At 54.6% G+C, this 24,810-nt stretch overlaps 1 protein-coding gene across 2 annotated transcripts; it reads left to right on the top strand.

Annotated features, from left to right (window-relative positions):
• The first annotated feature begins 1,399 nt into the window (after positions 1–1,399).
• Positions 1,400–24,212, top strand: LOC147190406 (ephrin-A3-like). 2 transcript variants are annotated; one of them, XM_086137388.1, is made up of 6 exons: positions 12,290–14,497; positions 14,599–14,729; positions 14,878–15,179; positions 15,373–15,444; positions 15,572–15,649; positions 17,793–24,212. In XM_086137388.1, the coding sequence occupies exons 1-6, from the start codon at positions 14,405–14,407 to the stop codon at positions 17,912–17,914; spliced, it is 798 nt and encodes a 265-aa protein (XP_085993514.1). In that variant the 5' UTR covers positions 12,290–14,404; the 3' UTR covers positions 17,915–24,212. The 2 variants fall into 2 exon arrangements, with proteins under 2 accessions (XP_085993515.1, XP_085993514.1); XM_086137389.1 differs by lacking the exons at positions 12,290–14,497; positions 14,599–14,729 and adding an exon at positions 1,400–1,916.
• Positions 24,213–24,810: the final 598 nt, after the last annotated feature.

The following is a 24,810-nucleotide window of genomic DNA, read 5'->3' on the forward strand; positions in this document are numbered from 1 at the left end:
GCGGCGCGGCGCAGAAAGCCAGACGGCGCGGGTTTACGGGCCGACGGCCGTACGGTATGGCGGATATCTGTCGCTCGCCTCCCGGGTGAGGAGGGAGGCCGCGGAATGGCAAGCGCGCCGATTCGGCCGCGCGCGGCGGGACAAAGGCGGTACGGATGATGGCGTGCGCTTTGTTGCCGTGGCAACGGCCCTCATCCGAAAGAGGCCGACGATAACGACCCGGAGGACCGGCGGCCGGTGAATGTCGGCCCGCGGGGTCATCGGGGTCGCGAGCGTACGCCTTACTCTGGCAACAAAACCGTGGCCGCCGGGGCTCACGGCCAGCCGCGTGTCTTTGTCTTTGGCGGTACGGCGGAACCTTGACTCGTGGCTTGTATCCGTTCCACGACTGAGGTTTGAGCTCACTTGACTCGTATACGCTCTATCCGCTATACGCTTTCTCCATTGTCGGACAAATCAAGGTTTTCTTATCTTAAAATGAATTGAAAAACCATTCATCTGTTCTAGCCCCGCTGCCCCCCCGATGAATTTGACTCCCTCCATCTGAAAGCTAGCTGTACTCGACACCCCTTATGCGCTTGTTGTGTGACGTTACCACGGCGACCGGCCGCTTCTACGAGCACGGCCGCGATGCCATCTGCCAGTAATGAAACGGAGCGAGCGGACAAAGGCGCGGGCGTCGGCGCGGCGCCCGTCCAATCGTCAGCGCGCATCCAGATCGGGCCCGGCCGACGGGCGGCCGCCCCCCGGTGGGGACGCGAGGGGCGCGGTCACGGCAACGGGGAGGGACGTGAGCCGCTGCTTTCGCGCTCGTTGCAAAATTGTTTGTTGTCACGGATTCGGGTTAAGCGCGTCCGGTTGCGCGGGAGGCGGACAAAGAACGGCAAATGTTTTGCTTGCTTTGATATTGTTTTCTTCAAATCAAGCCGCAAAGTGCCTTGCGAGCTGGGATTTGGGAGATGTTGGGATGGCAGCGTCACGCTTTTTTTTCCCTCCACCGGATGCAACCGGTGCCTCGGGCGAGCTCGAGGGAATTATGAACAGTTCTAAATAGCGCTCCGTATTCGCGCAAAACCTTCAAGCTTCTGCTGGAAAGCGAGTCGAGAAAAGCCGACGGGCGCGGCCGAGTCTCAAAATGGCTTTACGTGCGGACGGCGTCGGTTGATTGGGAGCGCGGCCGCATCCCTCGCTTGCTGCAAGTAGGGAACGAACAAAGGCTAACGACATGCATCTTTCTTAGGTCAGAAGTGACCTGACAAACGTCAAAGAAGCCGCACAAAATGTGTCCAAGATCATTTGAATTTGGCGGGGGGGCACTCCAAATGCTGGCAGGTGTGCGATTTCTCTTCACGCGTGGGTTGCGGTTTGCGCGAGTGATACCAGGCCGTGATGCGTGCGTGCGCGTGCGCGTCTTGACCGAGAGGGCGGGCCCGTGGCGGTGTGGTGCGCGCAGGCGCGCGGGCGCGCGGGCATCCGGCGAGTGGCGCTGCTGAATGAAGCGAGGGCAAGGCAGGTAGCGGCTGAGCGAGCGAGCGAGCTCCTCCGCAAAACGCCACCGAACGCTCAAGTCGCGCAACGGAACCCCCCCTCCCCCCTCCCCAAAGTGCCACCGAAGTGAGGCTCGGTGTCGTCGCCATGACGTTGGACTCGAACAACGCGTAACTCGGATGTGCTGAACTATTGGGCAAAGTGTCCGGCTGGTCGGGAGCGCGCACGCGCGTGCGGATTATTGGCATTGCTGCTCTTTTTTTTTTTGGGTGGGCGGCGGCGATGATGATGATGATGATGATGATGACGACGACGGCGGCGGCTGTGGCGACTTGGTGCCTGAGCGTCTTGACGCCGGTGCTGTCCACCTCGGAGCCGTCCAGAGGCAGCCACCGGCACGCGGTCTACTGGAACAGCTCCAACCTGCTGTAAGTGCCCCCCCCCGGCGCTCTTTGTTTGGCGGAGTCGCGGTCGTGCGTTCAGTTCACTCTCCGCGAGCATCGCGCTAACCTCCACAAAGCACACGCCGATTTCTTTTCGGGGAAGGTGGCCCATCGATGGCGTGTGGCCAAATATACCCCGAAGCATTTTTCAACATTTTAGGCACCTGTTCTAACCCCCCCCCCCCCCAAATGTTTCGTTGCACGTGTTTGTTTAGCAGCTGTTGTTTTTCAGATCAATTCAGTTTTTGTAAAACAAACTCATGCAACTCAACTGAAAAGGAGAAAAACAAAAGCTGTGGAAATCTGAGAATGAAGGTGACGGATCATGACAAATGACAAATCATTTCAAAACCGGTCCCCCCCCCCCCCCCCCACCTGATTCAATCGAAGAAGAAGGTGGGGGTTGGTGCATCGTTTAGCTGTTGAATTAAAGTATTAAAAGTGCTTTCTGCTTCTTTATTTCGATTTCAATTTCAATTACAATATTCCAATTCGTCCGGAAAATGAACCAAAATCTGCCAGGAAAAAGCTTTTATAGTTGTCAAAGCGCGGTGTTAAAATATCCCCTTTTGAAATCAGCGGCTTCAGAAACCTTTGCAAAACGTGACGATACACTTGAAAGGGAGAATTTACTCTGGCCCCCCCCCCGGTGGAAGGGGAAAGTATGACGGCGGCGTCCACTCGAGTACGTTTCCATTCTGGAACTTGCGACGCGTTTGCCCACTTGATACCGGCTTTTCGCTGGCTTCCGGTCACCGCGCGGCCCCGAAGGTGCGGCGAGATCGATGCCGTCTCCGCCGCCTTTTGTGTCCTCCGCTGCCACTCGCCGCTTCTCACGTTCTTTCAGCCGCTTCTCCTCACACAACCTCAGCCACCCCCCCCCCCCCCCCCAAACCCGTGCGTGCATTTGTATTCGCCTCCTATCGCCCGCCTCCATCTCCGAGTCGCTTATTTTCTTGCCCCCCACTCCCAGCCCGGTCTCAAGCCAGACGGGCCGTCCCTCTCAATTCCCCCCTTCTTTTAATTTCCCGCTTCTCATTACCAAAAGCCCCGTCTGCTCGCCGCAAACCGCCAAACTACTCGGCCGGGAGTACAAATCCAGCAGATGATTCATATTAAGGGTCGGCGGAAAGCCGCCGACCGGCGTTGACGGGCCGAGGGAAGGCATAACCGTCTGCCGATAGAGAGCTAGCTTGAGGCTAACGCACGATGCGAAACGCCATGGATAGGCAAAGGTAGCTCGCATGGATTTTGCGCTTCTCCAATACAACACAAGTAGACGGTATTCCGATTCTCGCCGGCTTTTATTCTTTATCCTCTGCGAAAACAGCCCGCATCGGCGCGGCTTCCCGGGCAGCGGCGACCGTCGTCCGCGCGCGGCCCTCCGGCGGCCGAGGCGAAGGCGCCGGAAGGAGCCGCGCCGCCGATGACGCGGCTCTCCGCGCGAGAAGCCTTGTCGTCCGGCTCGCTGGCCGCCGCGTGGGCCCATCTCCGCGCGGAGGCGGTTCCCTTGTTGGAAAAAGAAGGCTCGATTCTCGGCGCGGTAGCTGACGTCGAAGGAAGGAAAGCGCGCGGGGGCTTGACGGAAGCGGGACTTTGAGCGGGCGGCTTTTTGTTTCCGAACGCCGCGCTTCAGGCGCAGATGACGGCCGCGAGGTCGGCTTATCGCCGTGCGATAAAAAGCCCCGCGCGCGCCGGGCTACCCGATTGCATCGGTCCACCCGCCGGCCCCTTTTGTTGCCCCCCCGCTCGATGAGCGCCGCGCATTCAAGAGCGAGCGGAATTGCAGCGATTGAATCCGGGAGAGCGAGCCCCTTTTTCTTTGGATTTTCAAATTGAATTCTCTCTCGTCCCTACGATATCCCGCGCCGTAACCTGATTAATGTCGGGGCGTTCCGCTTCCTCCCGGGGGTTTCGTCTGCCTCGCCGGAAAGCCTTTCGGAAGGAGGCGAAACGGCTCATCGGGCCGGACAAGTCCGAGAGCGAACGGGAACCTTTTTGTGGGAAGCTTTCACGAACAAACGGAGTGACGCTCGCGGATCCAATTTTTGTCTTGCGTTTGAATTGCCGTCGAGGAAGTGTGTCGAAGTGCTGCGTCTCGGCCGACGGACGAGTTGAGTGCCGGGGAAAAGTTTTCGCCCGGGTTGCCGGTAGAATTTGCAGGAAGCGGTCGGCCATGTGACGGCGGCGAGGCAAATTTTTCCAGGAAAGAAATCAATCATAGCGATCACGTGCGCGTGTGTGGAAACAAGCTGCCGCCGGGATGTCACTCGGATGCGTCAAGGTCTCTTTCCTCGTTCCTATACTGGAGCGGCTCTCTTTTCTGCAAAGGGTGCCGCGGTAGTTCTTTGGCCGTTTTTCATTTGATTCTTTTTAGCTAGCTGTTGAGTTTGCCACTTAATTAGGAAGCTATTTAGCTCCCCGATACGGAAAGAATTTTTTGGAAATGCGGCCTTTATGTCATTCCGGCTCAAATGATACATTCCAAAAAATAAAAGCGGTGCGAACAAAACAATGTTTGTATTTATCGGATACGCTCTAGAGCTTTCTCGGTTCCTCGTTTCCCGGAGCCCGAGCGAAACCGCATCCGCCGCTCCTTCATTCCTCAGCGATGAATGCGCGAATCTCGACCGAACGCGGGCAGATGCAGGAAATCGTTTCATTCGAGCCGCAAGGGCGACTTCCGAGTACAAGGCGCCCGGTAATGAGCTCTTTTGTTACAACGGAGACCCTCCCCGGCCCCCGGTTGGAGACGTAATTACCCGAAAGCCAAAGACCCTTTTGGCAGCCCTAATGAGAACATTTGAAGGAGCTGAAGATCCTTCTCCGAAGCCCCCCCCCCCCTCCCCTCGAACGTATCCCCCGCTGAAATTGTCAAGGGGCTCCATGACAAACATCCCAGCGGGAGGTCAACCGAGAGGAGACCTTCAAGACGTATGGCGCACGTATTTGATCAAGATTGGTGCATTCTTCAAGAAGGAATTTGCAAGAAAGTAGACAAAGAAAGAAAAGAGCAAAGGACGTTTCACGTTCAAGAAGTGAAGCTAAAACGCTGTTGTCGCTTCACTTTGTGGGTTTGCGCGGCGTGCTTGAAAAGCGCGTCGTGCGGCGTCTCGCGCGTCAGTCTCCTCACCTCGCGAGGCGTCCGCGCCGCATTTCCGCGGCGGGAGGGATGGCCCCGGACGCTCGGCCTCCGTCTCATGAGCCGGACGCGGTCCGGACGGATCGCTGCTTCCGCATCCGCGCAAATGAGGTATAGAGGCTTTGCGCGACTTGAAAGGGATTCCGCGCCACTTCCCCGGAGGGGGTAACGCGAGGTGAATCGCCGCACCAAAAGAAGCGCATCCGGCCACGTAGAACGCCGGTCGTCGGCGAGGCGCGGAGCCGTAGATAATCGCTCGCAAAGCGGTCCGCCGACCGACCGCTCAACGGCTGGCGAGCAAACTCGTCGATCGGCCCGCCGACGACGGCTCTTTCGTTCGCCGACATCCGAGAGAGTGAGAATCTTGCCGTTTTCCCGGGAAGCGTGAGCCACGGGTGACGGACGGGCAGAGGAAATCCGGGCGGCCGTTCCGAGTCCGGCGGCGCGGCGAGGACGATGTTCCGTCCGGCCGCGGGTTGTTGTTTGTGGCGGTAAAAGCCAGTGCGACGCGCGAGATGGATTCCCGGTGGGAAAATTGCTCTTCTACCCCGCCGGGGTGTTTCCGCAGACGGAGCCTCGGGTGCCGTCGAAGCGCACGTCGGAACGCATCATTCGAACAAAGAGAGCGCTCATCTGATTGAAATCTCCGGCCGCCGGTTTTTCCGTTTGACGCGTGCTCATGAAAGCGCGGCGTCAAGATGTATTCGCCGTTCGCCCAATAATCCATCAAAGGGCTTGTAATCCCCGATCAGCCCTTTCCGTTTTGTTCTCCAATCGGAGCTTCCGTTTGCTTTCGGCGCCGACGTCCGTCATTCTGGCTAGCTCATCTTACTTTGATCGCCGCTAAACTAACTGACCGAGTTATTTGCTTCAACTCATGGCCAAGCGGCTAACGCGAACTGCCAATCTGATGAACGAACCGGCCGGCTAAATAAAAACGTACTCCATCGCTAAAGAGTAACTGGAAAATGTCGACTTGTCGGAGAAGCGTCGTGCCTCGCGCCACTGACGAAAAGCCGACGCCGGCAAAAGTGCAAAAAAATGCATATGTGGGTGGCACGGGGAATCCTGATGCGTGGGGGGGGGGGGGGGCTACTTTGTACATTGTGCTCGACGGAGTCCAGGAGATCCCCAAATGCGTAGTTTGATGGCGCCACCAAATGGATTCGAGTTTTGATTAGCCAGTCTGATGACAACTCATCAAGCTCATTAATGTCTTTACGAGGCCCAATTAAGAAGGGCCGCGTCGGAGGCGCGGCGGTTCCGTCCGGGCAGTCGAGCCCGATGGGCGCGGTCGTCGCTCGGCTTCGCGGCTATTCGTTTGCCGCCTTCTAATTCCCTCGCCGGACATCCCCCGCGCCGACTTGAGCGAGCGTACCGCCGGTTAAACGGCGCGCGCTCCGTCACCGCCGGCTCCAGTCCAATTAAATCCAGATGTCGTCCGAGCGCCCGATATGAAATCCATCTCCCCCTCCTGCCAAAACAAAAAGAAAAAAAAAGCTGCAAACGCTGAGGGGGGGGGGGGGGGGGGTGTTTCAACCCGGTGGAGGTTCTGCGCCGGCCCGCCCGCCCCGCCAGTCATTGACATTGGCGCATGGCGGCAACGTGATCGCAAGTCATTGACATGCAAAGCGTTTGAGAAAGATCAGCAACCTCCCCCGCCTCTCCTCAAAAAAGCTCCACCGAGGCGCTATTTGTTAATTACACTGCAAAATGCTTCTATGGGGTTTTTTTTTTTTTGTTTTGCTATTAGCATTTGTGCGCCTCCCACCCCCGGGACGAGTGTCATTCCGTCTTCTTCCGTCTCTGATCGGTCCACTTTAATTGGCTCTTGAGCGGGAGAGGCTCCCCCCCCCCCCGCCGCCCGGCTTGTTATTTCCGGGTGGAAATGAGAGCGGTGAAAAGAAAGCTTCACCCGCGACGGCGCTCCGGCAGCAAAGGCGCAGAGCGATCGGGAGGATGCCTTTGAAGCCATGGCAAGGCCCAAAGACGCCGGCGTCGCCCAAGCTCCTCGCGCTTGCCTCCAATCAAATGGAAAGGGGCAAAAGTGGCCGCCGCAGACGTACGCTGCCGCGATCGTCACCGCGTGACTCTTTCAATCCTCCAAAGTCACCTTCTCATCCCGCCGTCGTGGTTTTGCCCGCATTTTCGGGGAGGCGACGTGTCGTTTTAACGTCGAGTGGCTTCTGAGGGGTTTTTCTTCATCCGGTGGTCTTGCGTGAATGCTTTTGAGAACGGGCACCTTTTTATCAAGGGGAAAAGGAAGAGCTAAGTTGGGTTTTTGTGAGGGGAAACAAGTCGCGCCGTTGCGCGAATCAACCTTATCTGGCAGGAAAAAGAGCGAGCAAAGAACATTTCTTGCGCTCCTTCGGGATGCGGCGGCCGTCGCAAAGGCAAGCGTGTTTGAGGCGCTCGCTCCGCTCCCCTCTTGCTATCTCGCGTCCTTTTTGGATCCACGCCGCCGAACAAACGGCAAATTGTGTTCATTTGTATGCAAATTTGGGGCTTCGTCCCCCGAGGCCGAAGCTCGGAATTAAAAGTTGCCGTTAATTCCCAATGACGCGGCGCGGTGGGCGTCTGTCGCTCGCCGTCCAAACTCACTTTGGGCCCGTTTAGTTGGCCGTCATTTGCGTGTAATGGGGTCCGCCGATCAGCAGATTGGTCGCGTACGCTCTCCCGCCGACGACGACTCTTAATTATCCGGCGAAAAACGCTGAGATTTGACATATCACGGGGGGGGGGGGTTCTTTTTTGGGCAACATCTCGAGGCGAAGGCCGCCGTATGGCCCATCCCGTTAAAATTGCCGTTCAAAACGCAGGACCTCGTCGCACGCCGACGGTGGACGTAATGCCACAAATTAGCAGCCGTGCTGCCCGAGTTGATTTGCATAAAGGGCCCCCGCTTCATCGTTTTGCTGATCCGGCACCAACGGCGCATTCATTCGCTGCTTTTAAAAAAGGGACGGATGAGATTGGTTGTGTTGCGCCGATGGAAAAGAGAGAGACAGAAATGATGAGAATGAAAGCTTCACCCCCCCCCAAAAAAAAAAAGTGACAGCCACCCCCCTCCGTGTAGCCTTCATTACGTTTGAAGGGAATGGGTCGGCATCTTCCCAGAAGTTGTCGTCAAACAACAATCGGCATTTTACAAGAAGGAAATCGGTTGTTTTTTTTTCCCCAAGAACAAAATGTGCAACCCTGTGAGAATAGTCTCAGTGTTGAGAGCAGAGTCGTTTTTTCAAGGGGGGGGGGGGCAAAACAAAAGCACATGCAACAAAGTCATATTTTCACGCAACAAATGGAGAATGGCGAGAGCGGGAACGCGAGAAACGTCATCCGAGGCCGAATAGATTTCAACATCGAGCGCTACTCGGAAGAAACGTCAGGAAGGCTTCGCCCCAGAAAAAACGATTCGGAAGCACTTACTTCTTTGTTGCGCGCGATTGGCAATCACGTTGTGCACTGCGCTCAAATCACCCTGATTGCAAGAGCGCTATTAAAGCGGGGCCGGCGGAATCCGATAAAGGCCGCGGCGTTGGCAACCCTCGCAAAGCGCTCGTCGCCTTTCGGCGTTTGACCGACCGCTGCGCCCGCCGTTCGTTGCGTTCATTCAACGAGAGAGCAAGCGCATGGATGTCATGTTTGCGCGCGCCCTGCGCTTTTGTCGCCGACATCGGTCATTGTTCCGAGTGCGAGGTGAATCGGGAAGGCGGCGCAAATGACCGCCGGGGCGAGCCGCCGCGTACAATTCGACAGAGTCGCGCTTAAGGTGAAAAAGAAGGTCGCGAGACGTCCGCCGGCCTCGCCGGAAGTGAATACATAATATGTGGGGGGAGGGGGAACACCGTTTATGTCGGGGGTTGTGGTTCTTCGGAGGTGCGGACGGTGTTCGGACGTGAAAAATGATGGATTATTCATTCGAAAGGCCCCAATTAGCATATGAAGTAGCTTGCTGTTAATTGACAAATTCGTGGCTGCCGCGACTGAAATCAAGTGGAGCCTTCCTCGGTGCCGCGCCGCGGGCTGCGCCGATCCTCGGCGGCATCTTTTATTGATCGGTGATGCTTCATGTCAGATGATGTCCGGGCTACGACCACTTTGGTCCTGGAGGAAAACGACGTCGGCCGCAAAGGCAATTCAAGCCGCAAGCGGTGAGTAATGGAGAAGTTTTGTTTGTTTTTTTGACGGAGAAGTCCACCCAATTTCACGTCAGTCACTCATGTTGCCTCGTCATCGATGTGTGAGGCCTGGATCTGGTCCGGAATGGCAAAATGGCCAATCCCCCCCCCCATCCTTTTGTGCGTGGGTCCTTGATTTGTTTTTTGTGCGTGTGCAATCGGTGGAAGCTCCAAATTTGATGCCATGCTCCGCCCACATGAGAGGGTTTTTTGAGTTTACTCCCCCCGCCCATCATGCCTTTCTGTCCTCCCCCCCGTCACATTTGACCGGCCGCGCACTCCAAATGGAGTCGTGCCTCTAATTGAACCGTTGCACCAGGCTAATTGATCGCTTGCTGCAAGTGTAATCGGAATCATTTGAGGCCTTCCAATCTGACGCCCCCCCCGCCCGCCTCTTTTCTACATCTAGCCCCCCTCTTCTCATTGGCTCGCTCCACTGCTCCCGCTGCATTTTGACTGACTAGCAGGCGCCGCTCAAGCGGCGCGGGCGTAATGGAGGCCGTTAGCCCTTTGAACTGCCCTCCGTCTCGCCGGAATAAACGCGCGCGGATGCGGGCGCCTGCGCGTAAGCTCGCCGGCGGTCACGGTGGCTTTGACGCCGCTTTGCGATGATCCCTTGTCGAGCGTACAAAATTCCCTACGGTCTCCTTTTTTCCCCTTTCATTTCGAGCGGGCGCGTTTCAACTCCCCGCGGTTGCATTTAGTTCAGGCACCCGTCGGGGCAGCCCTCCTTGTGAGGCACCGCGGCCTATGTTGGAGCGCGCCGCAAACGGAAGCGCCGAAACGCCTCGTCAAGTCCGGCTACCGTTCATGGCGGCTCTTGTTTGCGTCTACCAGAAAATCCAACATGAAACCCACCCAAAAAGACCACCCGGTGTCAATTCCAATCAAAGGAATCTGACCGCAGCCCCGCGGCGGGCAATACCTCGAGGGCCTTTGGAATATGCACTTCTCATCTGTCTTGAATGATCATTTTCGCCATCAACAGTTCCAGGGAATCACACCGCTGGTCATCGCGACCGCCTTTCTAGCCGCGCGTCGCGGTCGCGCTCATCGACCGGGGAAGCATCTTCATCTTCCTCCTGCCGCTCCCTTCGGGAGGTCTCGCGCTCATGTGCGGCGAAGCGCCGCAGAACGACCGCGAGGGTCAAAACGAAGGCTGAAGAGATGAGATGAAGCGCGCGGCCAGCTGCACCGCCGCATCATGTACGTTGAGCTCGGTCGCTTTCCGCAAGTCCATTTGGTGGCTCATTTGTCAAACGCTGGACCGGAAGGAAGACATTAAAAAGAGAAAACAAGCTTTCCCCACCACTGATCAAAGTCGATCGGGCCGGTGGAAGGTAAGCGAGCTCGCCGCTGTTTTTAAAAGCGGGGCCGGCTGGAAAAACGAGAGAGGCTTCCGATTCTTGCGACGGCGGGCGAGCGGCCGTTTTGAGCGAATCGTTTCCAAAACATGCAAATGTCAGGCTTCAAATACAAAGATGCGCTTTTTTTTTTTTTTCTGTCTGCATCGCAAAGGGCGAGGTCGGGAAGACTCCTTGGATGTCGACGACAGATGATAAGAAGAGCATCGTCTTCTGGTGACTTCAATCCGGTACCGTCGATTTTGGAAGCACGGTTCAGTCGGATTGAACTGAATTCGAATGGAAGCTCTTCAAACTTTCAAGGCATCCTTTTTAACAGCGCATACATCTTTTTCTCAAGAACCAATTCAACACCCCTGCATAGGATGTGCGGTCAAATCCGTCTTGGCGACGTCGGATAAATGGAAGGGGAGAAAAGCTTGTGTCTCGGGCGGGGCCGGGTCGCCGTTGTTTTCGCAGCCGGGCCGACCGCGCCCGAGCGCGCGCGCGGCGCGAAGGTTGTCGCCTCGACCGCGGGCGGCGCTGCGGAGATGGGGGGCTCCCCGCAGCTTAGCCGCCACCTTGCGCGCAGCCGCCCGGCGGGGAGCGGTCAAGGTGCCCCCCCCCTCCCTCCATGTCATCCCGTGGCCGTCCTCCGGCTCCTAAAAGCCGCCGGCGTCAACGACCCCCACCGCCTCCGATACACGGACTCAATGTCACCTTCCCCTCGGCCCCTCCTCCTTATTTGTCATTTCTCATGATGCCGTCCGTGTTTGCTAATCTGCCTCCTCTCGCAATTCATCATCTCCACTTCTTCTTCCGAAGGTTACCAAGTGGCCGATAGATGCCGCAGAAGGAGGGGGAAGGGAGACGATCATAAAGGGTGACACTGAGGGGCGATGGGGGGGGGGGGGGGGGGTCGTCTTATCTCTCCGTCTCTTTCCTTGACTTTTTTTTTTTCCATTTGCAATCGCAAAATCGCCCTTTCTTCTTCCCGCCATCTCCTGGCTGTCATCGCTAGTCATCAACGAGGAATGTGCGGGGAGGGGGGGCGGCACGTGACCCTCGCGCAATCGGTGCCCTTTACGTAAATGCGCTACCGCGTGGCCTCAGCCGGCGCGGCGTTGTAAGCGAGGGATATTTGAACACAAATGCCGGAGCGACCCGTGTAGACGGGCAACGTCGGCACTCAAAGGCGTGTATTCCTTATCCTCCGCGAAGAACTACGCCACGCTGCGCAGCGGGCCTCCGTGAAAGGTGACGCGTGGATTGCGGGGGCTACCCCAGGCCAATCGCGGCGTCGGCGCGCCGGGCCCGTCTCCGTATTTCTAATGGGCAGCTCGCGGTCATTACTATTCCGCCCGCACCGCCGCCGGCAGACTGCGCAAACGGCCGCGCTTTGCACTAAAGTTTCACTTGAAAAGCTCGAAGGCCGCCCCGAGCTTAACCCGCATTGGCGCGTCGAGGAAGCAAATGGGGGCGCCTCGGACACGGCGTTTAGCCTCACGTTGAGCGGCTCAGCTGCCTCGGGAGCGTGACCTGCGTGTGCGCCGTGCGTCTTCTCCTCGTAATCTGCCCTCTCATCTTTCAATTTCCCTCCCTGACTTTGGCTTCATTCTTATCTGGCCCCCTTAATATTCCTTCATCTGTGGAGGGAGCGGGCGGGGGGGGGGGGGGGGGGTGTTGTTTTGTTTTTTGACCTCCATCTTCCTTCCTGGCAGAAATTGAGGCGATGTACGCCAAATGTCAAGCCACCGTGCCGCTCGCACAGTCCGACCCGCCGACGAGCTCCGTCGAGGGACGTGGTACGTCGTCACGGTCGTTCGCAGGAACCGTTTCCAATGGCAAATGTTACCCGGCGTAGGAAAGGCTACCCAAGCGATTAAATCCATGATCAAAACTAATTCTGGATTCATTTTAGAATTGATGAGCGGTCGATTAATCGTCGCAGGTTTAAACTTGCGAATGATTCTTTTTTTTTTTTTTTCCCCCTGGTATCGGGCATTTGACGAGGGGTGCATTGGGAGGCGATCATTCAAATCAACCTAACTGTCAAGAAAACACTCATATTTCCCGCCCCAATTGTTGATTGCTTGATTATTTCATGGTGAGTCGTTTTCAAATTTCCTCTCCCCGTAGCTCCTTTCGACAAAGAACTCCGGTCGCGGTTGCGAGCGCGGCCGGCTATCGGCGGCGGCAGACGGCGTTTGTAGCGCCGGTCGATCTGGCCCGGGCCCGCTCTGTGGCCACCCGCGCCGCCTCCAATCTTTTCTCCATCTCCCGGCTCGCCCCCCCACATGAGAACGGGATGATTTCTCCCCCGCCCGTGGCCGCGCCCGACCTCGGCTCTCTCGCCGTCACGCCGCTTTGACTCCTTGCTCGCGCCACACGTAAATCCCAATCCTCGGAAGATAAAGTACGGCGGCTACCGAAACGGTGCACGTCCGAGAACGGCCGAACTTCGTTGGCGGGTGCGAGCCTTCCTCCGATGTCAAATGACTTGCGGGAAGCGAATAACTCTCGGCACCTCGGGAACCTTAGCCGGAACTCTGTGATTTTTGATTTCTGAACTCAAGCTGTGGGGCGGCGAGCATCCAGGTGACACGAAAGCACGCGCGGCGGCCCGAGAAAAAGGCCTCCCTCCCTCGCCGCTTTGCAAGGCTCCGGCGTCAAACGGGGCCGCTACCCGCGCCTCCCCGCCGTCTCCCGCGCGGGCTCCTTATCGGCGCTCCCCGCCGCAAGGTGTAAATAACGACTCCGTGACCGAGCCGCGGGCGTGCTTGCGCGTCGGCGAGGGCGGAAGAGAGCGACCGCAAAAAAGGATGACGGCTTATTTTCAGAAAGAGAAGGCTTGAATTATGGACGCGGGCCGTGTTTGCGCATCCATGCGTGTATGTTGCCGTTGAATCATTCGCGATGAATCGATGTGTCCGGATATCATGCGCTACTCATCCTGTTGAAAAGTACATTTAACTCTCAAAAATAGTCGATAAAAATGTCTTTCCTTTGGAAATAGGACTGTTTTAAAAAATGGAGTTTTTCATCAAATGTTGATGGCTGGTGGGCCCCCCCCCCCCACACACACTCTTTCACTTGTGCAGCTTCTTACCATCCCACAGGTGTGAATTGATTATTGATTGATTGATTGATTTTTACGTGCCTTCATTAGCCACTCGCATGCATGCAATGTGATCGTATCGTGAGGCAGTTAGTCAGTTAGCTTACGGGCATTTTCTTGCGCATATACGACAGTAATGGCAGTGATTTATGTATTTCAGTTGCAGCTACACACACACACACACACACACGCTGTGCGCGAGTGGCAGAAGACGGCACAGATAGCGTTGCATAATGTATGCGGCTTGTGAGGTGTCGGTGCACTGCTGAAGAAGCTTCACTTGCTGATGCAGAAAGAGTCTCCGCTGCTTCTTTTGCTCTCTTTAACTCGATGCATACTCTCCAAAAATGGGGCGGGGGCCTCATAATTGAGAGCGCAAATACAATCGCGTTCATGTTTCACAGAGCGGGGAGAAACATAGGCCCGGTTTGTGTGGGTTGCTCCAGGGAGTTGTCGATGGGTCAATAAAATCCTCTTCATTTATAATAAGAATAAATCAAAAGATAGCATCTGTTTTCTACCTACTCGTGACATGAGTCGCGTAGGAAAACCCCCCAAAAAATCACGTCGCATTCTGTCCGCATATGCTTTCTACGTGTACGTAACTTTGTCGGTGTGCACCGTTGTCCCTCTCGGGAACTTTCCTCCACTGTTCCGCAGTTGATGAGTAGCAGCTACTTTCTTTATTTGTGATGCTACGAACGTGCCGTAAACACAACCCGATCCCCCGCCCCTCAAAAAAAGCGTCTCGTTACGCACAAACGGGAAAGAGGATCAGGATCAAGGTATGCAATCTCTCCTTCCTCATTTTCTAATTAAATAGCCATGTCTCTTGAGGATTCCACTAATAACACGGCTACGCCTTCGTGTGTGTGTGTGTGTGTAGGAAGTACAGATGAATGCTGATCGTTTCCCCACTTTGTGTAACGACAAGGATGCAAAAAAAAAGGAGGGAGGAGGGAGAGAAGGAGGCGGGGCTACGTTAGCACGAGAGCAGCATAATACTGCCATCTGCTGGTACACTGGAGTCATTTCTGTCCCCCGAATTTCCTTTCGCGCTATCGTATGCGCGACTGTATTTATTATGAATAGTTGCATGTCCATCCGGCCGAGAGTTTCAAACAATTTGCCCGTTTAACTTTCCCCCCTCCGGCCCTCCGCTTAGGCTGCGACGGGAGGGCTACACGGTGCGGGTGAGCGTCAACGACTACTTGGACATCTACTGCCCGCACTACGACACCAGCCCGCGGGGGACGCTGGAGCGCAGCGTGGCCGAGCAGTACGTCCTGTACATGGTCAGCTACGGCGGCTACCTGGCCTGCGACCCGCGGCTCGGCTTCAAGCGCTGGGAGTGCAACCGGCCGCACGCGCCGCACGCGCCCATCAAGTTCTCCGAGAAGTTCCAGCGATACAGCGCCTTCTCGCTGGGCTACGAGTTCACCGTGGGACAAGAGTACTACTACATATGTCAGTGCGCGCATGCTGCACCGTGTCAATGCGCTATCCTTGTGTTAGTAAGGCTTAAAACCGCGCGCGCGCTAAATAGTGAGCCCCCGTGATATTCCTTCATTTTACACGAGCAAAGTATTTCTAAGGCCGTGGCATGGCGTCGCCATTTTGTCCGCGATGGCCGACGCTCACTCTCGAACCCGCCCTTTAGCCGCTCCCACTCACCACCACCACCGCGGCCACAGTTGCCTGAGGATGAGGGTCTACGTCTGCTGCTCCACCGGTGCGTAATCACCTCTTTGTCGGCCGTTTTGCTTCCAAGGTCCCGTTTTGGGCCGTCTCCTACTTCGTCCCTTAAATCATTCCCGGTTGGCAGCCGAGTAGTCCTTTCATCACTTTTGATTTTTCAGCGTCTCGTTCGGACGACGACTCCGGCCGGACGTCCGGCGCCTCCACGGTGCGGCCGAGCGTCAAGATACGCGACATCGGTGAGTGATTTGGTATTTTAGGAAAAGCGCCCCAACTATCGCGACGTTTCGTCGGCGGTCGTCACAAACGCTCCGTAAGGAACATCGGAGCCCCGGACGACCGCGTGCGACCTTCGGGTGCCGGTGGGCACGGCGAGCTTTCAAACCCGACTTCCATGAAGCGCGAGACGAGCACGCGCCGTTTGAAGGGAACTCCCCCGGGCGCGACGAGACACGTCGGTCGATGGGCGACGAGCGGGCCGTCCGCTCGGATAAATCTCGCCGCGGACTCGCGGGGGGTCGTAAAACAAAGTGTCGCCGCGCGTTCGGCGAGGGCGGCCGGGGACTATTTTCAGAAATCGAGAGCGGACCGACGGGACACCTCAATGAAGTTGCAACTTTTTGCCTTCAGGCAGCGGGAGTGGGTCAGTGACGGCAAAGCCTTCGTCTGCTCCGCGCCGGCCTCGGTTTCCGACCGACATGACGGTATTCGTTCTGCGACGCCGGATGAATTTTTCCTCAACTGTGTCGCCTTCATGCGAAGAAACAATAGAAAATGCCCTATTTTCTTTATCCTCTGCGAAGATTGACCATTGTCACCACAGCTTAGTCTTGAGTGGCTCCGTGTACATCTGTACGCCTTTACGATACTGCCGCCGGGTGGCGAAGGCACGCATAACAGAGGGAACAGCGCAATGTCTGTTGAAATCAAGCGGACACTTGGGGCGCCATCGCGCCGTTTGGAGGATTTTCGTTGTGTGAAAAATGCCTTGGGAGCAACGTCTCCTTCCTTCCGCCTTGACTCCGTGTTGTGGCGCACTAACACTTCACACACATCAATCTGACTGTTCGCATCTCCAGTCACACCCAACTGGCGTGTTTTGGGAATCGGGGGGGGGGGGGGTGGTTTAGGCAGAGAAAACACCGCACGAGGCGTAGGCCATCCAACCCGCGCGGGTTGGATGGCCTCCGCCGCCGCCGCGATGATGTCGGGTTCTCGGCGGCGGCGGCGGCTTCGCATCGGCCTACGACCAATTCCCCGCCGCCGCATATTTGTGGGGGCTGCCATAAGAGGATCACTCATTCATATGCAAAGACGACTTACACGCGCACCAAAATAGCTTGGCAGCTTGCGGGCCTCGCGGGTGACAAGAACAGGGTTTGTATTGACGATTGAAAAGGTCAAACGGGTGCCAAAAAAAGGAGCCTGAGGCCTTTTTTTTTTATGAAAGCACAAAAAAGGTCAACATTAAAATGCCTCGCGGCCTCTCAGTGAGGATTTTAAAGCGCATGAAGTCAAACGTGTCCTTAAAAAAGGGCAGCCGACTCGATGGCATCAACAAGCAACCGCGGCACGTCGCAGCGTTTGGGACGCAAGCTTGGAGAGAGTAGCTCAGGTCACCTGGGCTTGTGCTATTATTAGGTGTCTTTGTATCTCTAGAGCTATCTATACAGGATATGTAATTGCGTCTGCGAATAAAATGTATGTACGCAGTATGTGTGTAAATAGATGTAGACGCACACACACATATATATATATATATATACACACACACGTATATCTATCTATATAATGTATGTGTCATATCAATTGGGGCCTAATTATAAGCCTGGCGGGCGATGACGTGTGAGCACCTGAGCAGCTAATCCCTTCTTCCTGTCGCCGTATGACTACGCCGGCGTATCCCCTTGGCTGTGTCCCGTGTTCAACTTCCATCTCTCTCTGCGTGAAATCAGCCCACGTCTGTCTTTTTCCTCTAATGACCCCGCGGACGTAATGGGAAGCGAGCGTCATGAACGGCCCACGTCCGCTCTTACGCCAAATAGCTCGGGACGTTTCTCTCGCAGCTCTTTCAGCCCGCGGCTAATGTTCTCGTTGGGTTTAATCAATTGCGAGACCGTGCTAATTCATCCTGATTGAACACCCCCCCCCCGCACGCCACCATCACCACCGCCGCACACATGCACACGCTTAGGACAAAAACATCATTAGTATGAAAAAAACACAAAGTACACTGGAGAGTTAGCAACATGCTGATGATAATTGCCGCTTTGTTGATCGTGTTTGTGAATCGCCATTTGCATTTGATGAATTAATAATGTCACGCGCACACACACACACGCTCATCTTTCTCTTCCTCTGTACTATTTTGTTTTCCTCCAGATGAATTTAACCCCAAAGTTCCCAAGCTGGAGAAAAGCGTGAGCGGCAGCAGCCTGTCGCGCGACCGCCTCCTGCTCACCGTGGCCGCCACGTTGCTCGCCGGCGCCCCCCTGCTCTCCTAGCGAGACGGGCCGGGGGCTGCGGAGACACGGCGCAAAATCAGACGCGCGCGAGAAATTTTCCCGCCATCCGTTGTGGCCACGTGACATTTCTAGCCAAACGGAGACCCGCCCAAGCATCATTTGACTCGCTCCAAGGAGTAATGGGACCGTGCCGGATGCGGACCATACTAGCGCTGGGATGGATGAAGGATGTTTGTGATTTATGGGATGGTGCCAGATGCAGCAAACGGTGCCAGATTGAGGAGAAGGCATGCAGACAACGCTTGCGTTGGGATGGATTCGGTACATCGGTACGTTTTTATGGCCCGGTGCCGGATGCTGATTACAGTGCCGGATGCAGATAAAAGTGGCGAGTAAAGACAACGCTAGCATTAAGATAGTTGAAGCATGCTTACAATTTAAGGAGGATACACATGCCCGTGTAGAAACCTGCGCCGGATGCGGACGAAGGTGGCGCAAGCAGACGATGCCAACTTTGAGATGGATTTGGAACGCCGACGATTCATGGGAAGATAGCCGGATTCAGATGATTGGATGGATTGATTTACGTATACGGTGTAATGGTGCCGGATGCAAACAAAGTTGCCAGGTAGCGACAATACTAGCGTCAAAATGGATTGCGAATGTTTTTGATTCATGGGAAGGCTCCGAATATGGACAAATGGGGCCAGATGCAGACAATGTTAGTCGTGGGATGGCTTCAGAATGTTTGTGAATAATGGGATGGTGCTGGATGCAAACAGCAGTGCCAGATGTTGACAATGCTAACATCGGGACGGGTAATGAATGTTTATGGTTTACGATGTGACGCTGGATGCAGACGATGGTATCATCGTGACAACTTTGAAGCGAGGTGACTGCCAAAGGCCAGCAAGGTGACGTTTTTTGGAAATGGACCCAAAAAATAATGATACCGGTCTTTTTTTTCTTTTCTTTTTTCCTCAATGTCAAGGGTAGAGGATAGCGAGCGCTGTCGTCGTCCTTCCTGCCTGTTTTCTGCCTTCGCAACTCGAGAACACTTTGGATGATGGCACTCGCGTAGCCGCGGTGCAGTAGATGCGCTTGAAAACGCGTTTGGTCGCTTTTACCAATTTCTCAAGCGCGGAACAGGCTGTCCAAACCCTCACTCGAGCCTACCCCTGCCTACTAAGGAGTATACGGAGAACGTTGAAAAAAGTCAACCAAAAAAAAAAAAAGACAAGAAATACAAAAAATTTTGTATCCAAAATATCAAGAATAGTATAAAAATGTTCAAGGTCAATCATGACAAAATCAAATCTTGACTTTACAAAAACTATACACAGGAAAAAAGAAAGTAATCTGAAGAATCGAGCCGTGATATCGGGAGAAAAACAAGTCTGCGTCAAAAGTCATGGAAACGCAAGAAAATCGAATTGATGAGCTTTCTGTCAGATGACAAGAAAAAAGAAAACATTTTCCCAGTGTGCCAACTTCATATCTCAGAACTCTTTGGGGCTTTTCCCCAAGTAGTTTCACAACTCGACTCCTTTTGGGCGCGGCCCCGCGACCGTCCGCTTTGTGGCTGGTTGCCGTGGAAACCAGCCCGAGGAGATTTGACTTTGTATTCTTTACTTTGTCAAAGTAACGCTTCGGCAGTTGCGCGGATGTGCAAAATTTGGGGCGGAGGCGATGTTTTCTTTGGGTTTTTTCACCTCCATATTCATTTCTCGAACGTGTACGAGGATTTATTTTTCATTTTAGGTATGATTCTTGCGAGTGTTCGCATGCTCTGTAGGGCCTTTGCGCAATGACCCACTGCGCCCCTTTCTCTCATTTTGCGCGTGTGTCCGCGCTTTTGCCAGTTTTGTGGCACTTGGAAATGTGTCAACGAGTCGTTTGTAGGATCTTGAGAGGACGTGCTCTTATCAAGGGTGGGGGGGGGGGGGGGTGGAGCCTTATGGCGGGGGCGGGCTCAAAAGCATTTGCTGACGTTGAGGGGCATGAATCCCCGCCCCCAAAAATGTCTGTAAACGCATCAAAGAAGGACAATGAAAATCATTTTGCAAGTTTGGCGGCATTTTCAAGCCTTTATCTTATTGATTGAGGTGTTTTGCACTCTACTTTTGTCCTTTCGGAGCCCATAAAAGAGAAAAAAAAGGGACGTGAAGATTTCTTTGCTTTCGGGCTGGGCTATAGGAGGGCAAATGTCATCATTTTATAAGAATGCAAAAAGACTAAAAGAGTCATCGTTAGGAAAACAATCGTTTGATGAGCAAAAGTCCTCATTGTACAAAAGCAAACGTTTCATTTTATTCCGGGAAGGGCGGCACGCGCTCAATGTGAAAATGCACCTGGAAAGGTCACGTTTGAAAGTTTGGTCGACTAGTACTAGTCTAGTCCGAGTAGCGGTCCACCCCGGCGCAGCGCAAGATGCGACCGCGTCGAAAGGAATCGCTTTGCGGAAGCGGAGACGGGACAATACGCCGGACCCGAGTTTCAACCGTCGGAAGACGCGCAAAGCGTTATTTTGGCCTTCCCCGCGAAGGCCGCGACGTCACGCGCAAAAGGCGAACGGCGCCGTCGGTTCCCGCGGAAAGGCCCGCGTTCCCGTTCCACAAGGCGGAAGGAGTCTCATCCGTCCTTCCCCGCCCCCGTACGGCACTCGGGAGCGTTCGTGCGTCGCGACCCGCCCTCCGATGCGGCGCGCCGACGACGTCGGTTTGATTGCCGGCCCCGACCCCGTCCGCGAGCTTCGACTCCTTTGACAACCTCCGCCGTCGAGTGCGAGTTTGCTTCGGTCGGAAGTCGAGTCCGGGCGCGCTCCGAGGAAGACGGCGCCTTTCTCATTTCGGGCGCCGCGAAGCGCGAGATGGGCCATCTGCGAGCGGCCCCAGAAAAATTAGGGTAGAAACAGATGGCCCGCTCGTAAAGACCGAATGTTCGTCGACGGAAGCGCAGAAATTCACCTCCCGAATTGCGGCCGTTCCTCCGTTCCGAGTTGCCGGTGACTCATAAAGCCCGCTCGCCTTGTAGCAATGAAACCTCTCTCCGTCTTGGCCTTCGGTCTTCTGGTGTCAATCTTTGAGAATCGGTGGCGTCAATGGGTTCTCGCGGCACCGCTAAGCTACTTCCCGCCCACAGGTGTCGCCAAAGCACACCTGCGCGAGGAAGTTGAGCGCCGGGGATGTTTGGCGTCGTCGGCTTTTGACAAGGTTACATTTGCCGTCAGGTGTCTTCTTATCAACTCTGTCGTTCCCTTCCCACAAGTCACCGCAACGTTCGCTAATCGCCTCCTCCTCTTTCCGCCGCTTCCCTCACATTTACAGTAATCCCTTCCCCTCCCCGTGCGCGCGCGTGCGCGGATGCGCCCGCACTTTGGGCATCTGCTCAAAACTTAAAGCCCAAAAATAACGACTGACTCTTACCCCCACTCCCCCGCCCCCTCCCGGTTATGTCACGCTGCAGAAGAACACGCACGCACACCCCCCCCCCCCCCCCCAAATAAATCAAAGGAAGTCTTGATGGTAGATCAAAACATACATGACGAAACTTGATGTCTGCTTTGTAAACAAGGCTTAAGAAGAAGGGAAATCCTCAACTAAAAATACTCAAGCGCTAGTCAAAGCGCTTCCCACTTGGAGCCAAATATTGCAAGTATCTTGAATTTACACCCAGCTGCGTTTGCCTTGTTGAAATTTGCCTGTTTCTAGAAGGGCCCCACTGGCCCCCCCAAAAAACCCGCCGAGCACTGACATCACCGCTTCTTTTTTTGACCAGAATAAAACAAACAATTTCAGAAAAAGAATATTGCTTGCGTTTGAGATGATCAAGGCAGACATTACAATGGGCTGGACTTCCCTTTGACCAACAGTGTCGAATTATATGAGCATCTCGATATAGAGGGAGGGGCCCGGCGAGGAATGGGGGGGGGGGGGCATTGCAGCTGCTATGACCCGTGCCTATGTGGCTAAGCTGCTTTTATGAAATCATTGATTTTCCAGAGTGGGATCAAGCGGAGGTGAAATTTCCTGTACACACACACACTTACTGTGGCATCTTGTGGAATCTAAATGAATATGAGGAAAGGCATTCGCATGGAGGAATGTGTGCGCGCGCGTGTGCGCGGTAAAGCAATGGCTTTATCAACAAATGAGTCAGCGCACGGCTTCACTTGCCTCGACAGAGCGCGCCTTACACAAGCGTCTCCAGATCCCCTGGAGGCGGCCGGCCCCATTCCTGCCAAGGCACATCAAATCACATTTTCGCATCCAAATGATGAGTTTGCTTTGCTTTGGTTGTTTCTGTTGATGTTTTTCTTTTTTTTTTCCCCCCCCCCCCCCTCTTTCGCACCTGACCGGCCCCTCCTTGCGTGTAATTGAAGCTGGTCATCAGCCTCGCTCCAGACTTGGCTAGCGAGCTACGTGTCCGCCTCTGTATTTGACAGCCGTCCCTCCCCGATTGGCCCCTCCTCGCACGCCTTTTATCTCTTGCCTGCAGTCCAGGTCCGCAGCCAGGAAGGTCTATGAAAGCGTCTCCATTGGCCAATACGGAGCCCAGATTACTCCTCGGCTAATGCCGTTTTGGTTTTTTTCTTTTTACAGTCAAGTGTCATGATTTGGAGCGGCCTGAACAAAGCTTTCATGTTCACTGAGAGAAATCCATCATCCTCGATGGTGTCCATATGTGGTGAAGGGGGGGGGGGGGGGGGGTTCAGGGAAAGGCTGCAAACGGGCCATCCGGCTGTTGTGCCAGTCGTGGCAGTGAACGGCCAAGATTAACCGCCGCTAAAGCTACCAGATGAGCATTTGGGGACGGGGGGAGGGCTCGTGTCCTGTCGTGTTGGGGTGTCAAGCAAGGAGATGTTTCACCGAGATGGCCCCAAAATGAAAAAGACCAACGATTTCCCAATCGTTGCAACGCAACTCAAATGGCAATTTGTGGTGCGGTGTGCTTTAAAACTTGGGAGTGGGCTAAGTGGTGTGTTTCTGCATTCAACGTGGGGGGGGGGGGGGGGGATGCAAGAATGTCCTCTCACACACACACGGCCTTGCTTCAGAGAAGGAGGAGCCATCCGTGACGCTTTGCGGGTTTTGTCATGTTGGGAAGCAAAGACGACGGCAAGCGCGCACCCACTCACCCGACGTGGGCTGAGGGCACGCCGGGGGGAGGAGTCGCTTTGACGCAACACGCACGCGGCCGAGCGGAGCGCGCCTTTGGGCCCAAAAAAGAAGGCTGGCAAATGCATACTGTATGAATCCCAAGGGGCGGGGGGGTGCACCTGCCCGTTTCCAGTGTGGCGAGTGGGGGCCCCTCTTAGGCAAAGGCTCTTTTGTTCCTCTTTTCACGATGACGGGTCCATTGTGGCGGGCTCCCATGCGGACCGGCGCCATTGACAGCCTCCGATAAAGGCCCCTTTCACGCGCGCGCCGGCGGCGAGGAGCCCAACGTCCTCCGTTCCGTCGACCGTTCAGCAATGGCGGACACAAGTGCTTGTCTCTTCTCTTGTTGGTTCCCGTAGAGCGGGAATTTTGAAAACGATGCTACCTTTGGTCAGAAAAATGATCAATAAATAAATACGTGAACAAAAAAAATTGCCCTTTCCCTTTGCACGCAAACCAACGTTTGTGGGGATGATCCCAAATGTCACTGTCATCAATGCGCTTCTTGTTTGTTTTTTATTGGAGGGACCGAGACAGTTTTGAGGAGTGATTTAAAAAGTTGCGCTGGATATAACCCGGAAGATTGCCGTTTTGCTCTACCGGGATGCAGTCAACCCTGCTCCATCCCGTCCTTCCATTTCACGGATCATTTTCTTGGACATGAAGGAAGTCCGTTTTGCATTTCTTTTTTTTGATCGGGTGCAGTTCCACCGCTGACTACTTGATGGCGACACGCTTGAGTCGGAGACCACGTCGCTTTGGAAGAAGAAGAAGCAACCGGCACAGCTGAGTCGTTTTGGACAGTTGAGCGTCATCCGCTGCAATCCTGCCTTTTACGCCGACAGAGGTTCGTTTTCGAAGGTGCCGTACGTCTTTGAGCAGAGTTGTCGATGTATCTTGTGAGAGATGATCGCTTTCTTACTTTGCAAGAAAAGGGGCTTTGTTTTCTGCAAACGCAGACCGATCCCGACCTTTTCTTTTTGGTCTAATCCATTGACCGTGCTCTCGCTCGGTATATTTTTGTTCAAATGGGTTTGTATTATTTTAAAAGAGTGCGTTAAGGCCTTAAAAAAAAAAAACCTATGCCTTTGGGCACAGGTGTCAACCTCAAGGCCCGGGGGCCAGATCTGGCCCGCCACATCATTTTATGCGGCCCGCAAAAGCAAATCATACATGGCAACTTCCATGACGCTCGCTAAAATATGGAGCGACATTTCAAATTCTCATTCGTAGTAAATAAGAGATGTACAGTATATTCAGCTTATTTGTCGTTGCCAAACACCTCATTACAGTCGCTTCAACACTAGTTGAATAAATCCCTATTCTTGACTTCTTGATCTGGTTTCAGTCAGAGCGGCCCTCCGAGGGAAACGCCAACTAAAATGTGGCCCGCGACGGAAACGGGTTGGACAGGCCTTCCTTCGGGCATTCCGGTCCGCTCGGTTTTTGGGTGTTCCTTCACGCACGTCGATTTGACACTTTTAAGCGCGTTCTGAATTGAAGATAAATTCTTGAAATCTCCGAGGCTTTTTGCACCCGGACGCCAACGTTTGGGTTTCATTCGCGGTGGCGCTTCCGGTCGCCGGTCGGCCAAAGGCATCTTACATCATTCTGCGTATTTATTTATTTAGCGTGTGTAACCATGCGACTGAAGCGAGCACGGGTTTTTGTTTGCTTATTTCTTTTTTTTGGTGTAGCTCGGGGAGGAGGAAGAAGACGTGGCCTTTCAAAATCACACACACAAATGGACTGCAGTAGAATGTAAGCCAGTCTTGG

The sequence above is a fragment of the Hippocampus guttulatus genome, chromosome 18 (assembly GCF_054856545.1).
Source record: "Hippocampus guttulatus isolate MCC_2025c chromosome 18, RoL_Hgut_1.0, whole genome shotgun sequence".
NCBI lineage: Eukaryota > Metazoa > Chordata > Actinopteri > Syngnathiformes > Syngnathidae > Hippocampus > Hippocampus guttulatus.

Excerpts from the sequence above, each read along its gene's own strand:
- LOC147190406 (XM_086137388.1), top strand. The coding sequence starts at position 14,405 with ATGCTACGAACGTGCCGTAAACACAACCCGATCCCCCGCCCCTCAAAA. Across the intron at positions 15,445-15,571 it reads CTACGTCTGCTGCTCCACCG|CGTCTCGTTCGGACGACGAC; the intron begins GTGCGTAATCAC and ends TTGATTTTTCAG. Across the intron at positions 15,650-17,792 it reads CGTCAAGATACGCGACATCG|ATGAATTTAACCCCAAAGTT; the intron begins GTGAGTGATTTG and ends GTTTTCCTCCAG.